Genomic DNA, 6,678 nt, shown 5'->3' with positions numbered 1-6,678 from the left:
GAACTCCCGACCTCAGGTGATCCACCTGACTCGGCCTCCCAAAGTGCTGAGATTACAGGCGTGAGCCACCGCACTCCCAGGTAATTTTTTGTATTTTAGTAGAGACAGGGTTTCACCATGTTGGTCAGGATGGTCTCAATCTCCTGACCTTGTGATCTGCCCACCTCAGCCTCCCAAAGTGCTGGGATTACAGGCGTGAGCCCCATGCCCAGCCTATAACATGTATTTTTAAGATTGAGAAGTAACACTTTGATAAACGCTTTAACAGGTCTTTGTTTCTAATTAAGCTCTTCGGTTTCTTTGGTGTGTTTTTAGTTATTACCCCATTCAAGTTGACAACTGAGGCAACGCAGACTCCAGTCTCCAATAAGAAACCAGTGTTTGATCTTAAAGCCAGTTTGTCTCGTCCCCTCAACTATGAACCACACAAAGGTACGTGGGAGTGTTTTAAGCTACAGGGCCTATAAAATACTTAAGATTGGTGGGATGCAGTGGCTCATGCCTACTAAAAATACAAAAATTAGCCAGGCGTGGTGCCGGGCACCTGTAATCCCAGCTGCTTGGGAGGCTGAGACAGGAGAATTGCTTGAACCTGTTAGGCGGAGGTTGCAGTGAGCCGAGACTGCGCCATTGCACTCCAGCCTGGGTAACAAGAGCGAAACTCCATCTAAAAATAAAAATAAAAAATGACAACTTAAGAATGAACAAATTCTGCAGCTGGGTGCAGTGGCTCTCGCCTGTAATCCCAGCATTTCGGGAGGCTGAGGTGGGCAGATCACTTTAGTTCAGGAGTTTGAGATCAACCTGGCCAACATGGTCAAACCCCATCTCTACTGAAAAAAAATAAGAAAATTAGCCTGGCATGGTGGTGGCACCTATAATCCCAGCTACTTGGGAGGTTGAGGCAGGAGAATTGCTTGAACCTAGGAGGCAGAGGTTGCAGTGAGCCGAGATTGCACCACTGCACTCCAGCCTGGGTGACACAGTGAGACCATGCCTCAAGAAAACAAAAACAGGCCGGGCGTGGTGGCTCACACCTGTAATCCCAGCACCTTTGGAGGCCAAGGCGGGCGGATCACGAGGTCAGGAGATTGAGACCATCCTGGCTAACACGGTGAAACCCCATCTCTACTAAAAAATACAAAAAACTAGCCAGGCAAGGTGGCGAGCGCCTGTAGTCCCAGCTACTCGGGAGACTGAGGCAGGAGAATGGCGTAAACCCGGAAGGCGGAGCTTGCAGTGAGCTGAGATCCGGCCACTGCACCCCAGCCCGGGCGACAGAGCAAGACTCCATCTCAAAAAAAAAAACACAAAACAAAACAAAAGCAACACGTAAACTTCCAGAAATTCGGTCACAGTTCTTTTTTGTAAAATTGCAAATTGGTTGGACACAGTGGCTCACGCCTGTAATCCCAGCACTTTAGGAGGCCAAGGCAGGCAGATTGCTTGAGAACAGGAGCTGGAGACCAGCATGGGCAACATGACGAAACCTCATCTCTACTAAAAAATACAAAAATTACCTGGGCATGGTGGCGTGTGCCTGTAGTCCCAGCTACTCATGAGTCTGAGTTGGGAGGATCACTTGAGCTCAGGAGGCGGAGGTTGCTGTGAGCTAAGATCAGATCACACCACTGCATTCCAACCTGAGCAACAGAGTGAGATTCTGTCTCAAAGAAAAAAGTATAATTGTCAATAGCAGGTAACCACAGATGAAGGGAATGAAGTTGGGAATATAAATCAAACAATCTTCTTAAAACTCTTTGTCTCTGTCCTAAACTAGGAAAGCTAAAACCATGGGGGCAATCTAAAGAAAATAATTACCTAAATCAACATGTCAACAGAATTAACTTCTACAAGAAAACTTACAAACAACCCCATCTCCAGACAAAGTAAGTACATAATTATCCAGCTTTATAATTATTTTAATTTCAAAAGCAGCACCTCTGAGGGATAGAGACTCAGTAATAGTGGTGTTTTAAGGGGAGGTTAGAAGTGGTATCATGGGCCAGGCGTGGTGGCTCACACCTGTAATCCCAGCACTTTGGGAGGCTGAGGCAGGCGGATCATGAGATCAGGAGATCAAGACCATCCTGGCTAACACGGTGAAACCCTGTCTCTACTAAAAATACAAAAATGAAAAAAAAAAATTAACCAGGCGTGGTGGCGGGCGCCTGTGGTCCCAGCTATTCGGGAGGCTGAGGCAGGAACCCGGGAGGCAGAGCTTGCAGTGAGCCGAGATCGTGCCACTGCACTCCAGCCTGGGCAACAGAGTGAGACTCCATCTCAAAAAAAAAAAAAAAAGAAAAGTAGTAGTATCATATATAGAACTTTCTGAGTACATGTGCCTAGGTTCCAGTGTAATGGACTCCAAATCAGCAGGTTTGGGGTGAGGCCCAAGCACCTGCATTGTTTCCAAAGCTCTGCAGGTGATTCAGAAGAAGACCCAGATTCAGAGCACTGCTCTTGCATGACTCATCTGCCTCAACACAGGGCATGTGGGTATCTCTCCTGATACCAATGCCCAGCAGTCCAGGGCACCTACGTATCCAGATAGACATCAATTCCTCACTCCTAAGGAAGCCAGGCTTACAAGGCATCAAGGCCCTATAAAGAGGAGAACCCAGGACGGTCCTTAGAGGCTTCCTTCAGCATGAAAACCAAGTTAAAGCCAGAGCTCATCCTGGGTTGTAGCAAGTCATGGTTGGGCCCAGATTCCCTGCTTGGAACCTCGTGACACAGGGTTACCTATCATTTGACTCATGGCTATACATGACTGCGCCAAGGCCTTTGCTCACTATTATTAAGTTGGCTGAGTGAGGTGGCTCACGCCTGTAATCCCAGTACTTTGGGAGGCCAAGGCGGGTGGATTACGATGTCAGGAGTTCAAGACATGGAGAAACCCCATCTCTACTAAAAATACAAAATTAGCCAGGCGTGGTGGCACATGCCTGTAATCCCAGCTACTCTGGAGGCTGAAGCAGGAGAATCGCTTGAACCCGGGAGACAGAGGTTGTGGTGAGCCGAGATTGCACCATTGCACTACAGCCCAGGCAACAAGAGCAAAACTCCGTCTCAAAAAAAAAAAAAGTCAAAGGTCAAGCTCAAAATCACATAGTTTAGTGAAAGGAATAGAACTAGAATCAGGGTCTACTGAGTTAGCCATTATGCTTTTCTTTCAGAGGATTAGACAAACCAAAAAAAAGAGAAAGAAAGAAAAAAAAAACACAAAAAAGCCCAAGATTATATTAACTTATCTTGGTTTTGTTTGTTTGTTTGTTTGTTTTGAGACGGAGTCTCGCTCTGTTGCCTAGGCTAGAGTGTGGTGGTGCGATCTTGACTCACTGCACCCTCTCCATCCCGGGTTCAAGTGATTCTCCTGCCTCAGCCTCCCAAGTAGCAGGGATTACAGGTGCCCACCCCTGCGTGCAGCTAATTTTTGTATTTTTAGTAGAGACGGGGTTTCACCATCTTGGCTAGGCTGGTCTCAAACTCCTGACCTCAGGTGATCCACCCACCTTGGCCTCCCAAAGTGCTGGGATTACAGGTGTGAGCCACCACGCCTTTGATTTCTAGGTGTAGACATTTCTCATTTAAAACAATTTTTTTTTTCTTAGAGATAGGTTCTTACTTTTTGTCACCCAGACTGGAGTGCAATGGCATGATCATAGCTTACTTTTGCCTTGAACTCCTGGGCACAGGGAATCCTCCCACTTTGGCCTCCCAAAATGCTGGGATTATAGGTGTAAGCCACTGCATCTGGCCTAAAGCAAATTGTAAAATAATAAGAGTTGGATTCAATCACCAAGGTATCTTCTGATTCCAATTCCATGTATGATTTTTTTATTTTATTTATTTTTGTTTGTTTGTTTGTTTTGAGACAGAGTCTTGCTCTGTCGCCCATGCTGGAGTGCAGTGGCATGATCTCAGCTCACTGTAACCTCCACCTCCTGGGTTGAAGCGATTCTCCTGCCTCAGCCTCCCAGTAGCTGGGATTATAGACATGCACAACCACACTTGGCTAACTCTTTTGTATTTTTAGTAGAGACGGGGTTTCACCATTTTGGCCAGGCTGGTCTCGAACTCCTGACCTCAAGTGATCCGCCTGCCTTGGCCTCCTAACGTGCTGGGATTACAGGCATGAGCCAATGTGCCCAGCCTCCATGCATGATTTCAGAGTGCTGAGTTAGCAAAAGGCAAATACCAGTTTCTAGCCCTTTAACACAACAATGACAAACAGGTGTTAGAAACACTAGGCGGAGCACAGTGCCCTCTAAGAGTCTGTTTTACACAAGTATACTGGATGTCATTGCTTGAAAGTTTGGGTGTTAGTCCAACAATAGTTGCTCTAAAGTGTCTGTTGTGGAGCCTCCCTAGAGCTTAACCTGTGACCTGTTCCCCTCAGGGAAGAGCAACGGAAGAAACGCGAGCAAGAACGAAAGGAGAAGAAAGCAAAGGTTTTGGGAATGCGAAGGGGCCTCATTTTGGCTGAAGATTAATAATTTTTTAACATCTTGTAAATATTCCTGTATTCTGAACTTTTTTCCTTTTGTAAATTTTTTTTTTTTGATGTCTTCCCCACTTTAGTCACGAGATCTTTTTCTGCTAACTGTTCATATTCTATGTAGTGTCCATGTATGTAGTGTCCGTGGGTTCTTCATGTGCTATGATCTCTGAAAAGACATTATCACCTTAAAGCTCACATTCTTTGGGATGGTTTTTACTTAAGTCCCTATACAATTCAGGTTTCTAATGAGATACATCCTAAAATTCTGTTCCTAGATTTTTAATGTCAAGTTCCCCCTGCTGGTTCTAATATTAACAGAACCGCAGTCTTCTGCTAGCCAATAGCATTTATCTAATGGCAGCTAGTTATACAAGCTTCAGGAGAATTTAAACAATAACAAGAATAGGGTAAGCTGGGATAGAAAGGCCACCTCTTCAGTCTCTGTAGGATATAGTAACCTTTATGAAACGGGGCCATGATTTGGTTATGACATCAATATTTTACCTAGGTGAAATTGTTTAGGCTTGTGCATCTTTGTTCAAATAGCCTCATGTAATTGCCATCTGTCACTCACTATATTTGCATAAATAAAACTCTACAACTCATTCTAACATTGCTTACTTGAAAGCTACATAGTCCTATCGAAATGTGAGGATTAATGCTTTAATGCTTTTAGAGACAGGGTTTCACTATGTTCACCCACATGCCCTGTGTTGAGGCTGGTCTCAAACTCCACCAAATGTACTTATTCATTTTATGGAAAAGACGAGGCTTTGCTTAGTATCATGTCCATGTTTCCTTCACCTCAGTGGAGCTTCTGAGTTTTATACTGCTCAAGATTGTCATTAATAAAATTTTTTCTCTTTGTGGTAGATTCATTCTTTGTAAACATAAGTCTTCCAAGATTTAGGTGAGCAGCTAGGCTTAACAAGAGTTTATACCCTTTGTATGCCCTTTCCTGACCACTGCTTCCACTCAAAAAAGAAACGGCGGTATGCTCCCTTTATATTCCCAGAGTACCTCTCAGGTTTTATTAAATGCTGTTTTGTATACATGAGGCTTTAGGACATGGCACACTCCTAAGTACTGGAAACATTCAGATTTTCCTATCAAGGGGAAGAGATCAGATCAATTTTTAAAATTTAGGGTCAAATACACGTCTGATGGAAATGTAAAATGTCACAACCACTTTGGAAAACAGTTTGCTGGTTTCTTTGAAAAGTTAACAGTATGTCTACTGTGTAATCTAGCCATGCCATTAGGTAGTGAGACCCTATCTGAAAAAAAAAAAACCACCAGGATCTTACATAGAGAAAATCCTAAGGACTTCACTAAAAAGCTCCTAGAACTAATAAATTGAGTAAGGTTGCAACGTACAAGATCAATACCCAACAATTCTGGCCAGACACAGTGGCTCACACCTGTAATCCCAGCACTTTGGGAGGCCAAGGCAGGCAGATCACTTGAAGTCAGAAGTTAGAGACCAGCCTGGCCAACATGGTGAAACCACATCTCTGCTAAAAACACAAAAATTAGCCAGGCGTGGAGGTGGGCACCTGTAATCCCATCTACTCAGGAGACTGAGGCAGGAGAATCACTTCAACCCGGGAGGTGAAGGTTGCAGTGAGCCAAGATCACACCACTGCACTCTGGCCACTGCAACGGGGTGAGGCTCCATCTTGAAATAAAAAAAAAAACATCAAGACCCAACAATTATATTTTTGTCTTTAATCTCCGTCACCCAGCCTGGAGTGCAGTGGTGTGATCTTGGCTCACTGCAACCTCCACCTGTCTCCAAGTTCAAGCAATACTCTCTATCTCTTGACCTCGTGATGCAACCGCCTCGGCCTCCCAAAGTGCTGGGATTACAGATGTGAGCCGGTGCACCCAGCCTAATTATTATTATTATTTTTTTTAAGAGACACAGTGTTGGTCTGTCACCCAGGCTGGAATGCAGTGGTAAGATCATAGCTCACTATAACCTTGACCTCATGGGCTCAAGGATCCTCCTACCGCAGCCTCCCAAGTAGCTGAGTCTACAGATGTGTGCTACCACACCTGGCTAATTTTTTTTATTTTTTTATATATTTTTTTAGAGACAGGGTCTCACTATGTTGCCCAGGCTGGTCTCAAACTCCTGGGCAAGTGATCCTCCCACGTCAGTCTCCCAAAGT

The 6,678-nt window shown here is 44.7% G+C and overlaps 1 protein-coding gene across 1 annotated transcript in view; it reads left to right on the top strand.

Moving 5' to 3' along the window:
• The window catches only part of NUSAP1 (nucleolar and spindle associated protein 1), a 66,308-nt gene extending 60,936 nt beyond the window's left edge, over positions 1-5,372 (top strand). The window contains exons 8-10 of the mRNA XM_011989341.1: positions 316-432; positions 1,781-1,889; positions 4,403-5,372. Of these exons, the coding sequence (XP_011844731.1) occupies positions 316-432; positions 1,781-1,889; positions 4,403-4,496 (320 nt within the window). The 3' untranslated portion in view covers positions 4,497-5,372. The remainder of the gene's footprint in view (positions 1-315; positions 433-1,780; positions 1,890-4,402) is intronic.
• Positions 5,373-6,678: the final 1,306 nt, after the last annotated feature.

The sequence above is a fragment of the Mandrillus leucophaeus genome, unplaced genomic scaffold, assembly GCF_000951045.1.
Source record: "Mandrillus leucophaeus isolate KB7577 unplaced genomic scaffold, Mleu.le_1.0 Scaffold35, whole genome shotgun sequence".
In the NCBI taxonomy this organism is placed as follows: domain Eukaryota; kingdom Metazoa; phylum Chordata; class Mammalia; order Primates; family Cercopithecidae; genus Mandrillus; species Mandrillus leucophaeus.
Note: the sequence above shows the minus strand (reverse complement) of the source record. Positions and strands in the feature narration are given on the sequence as shown.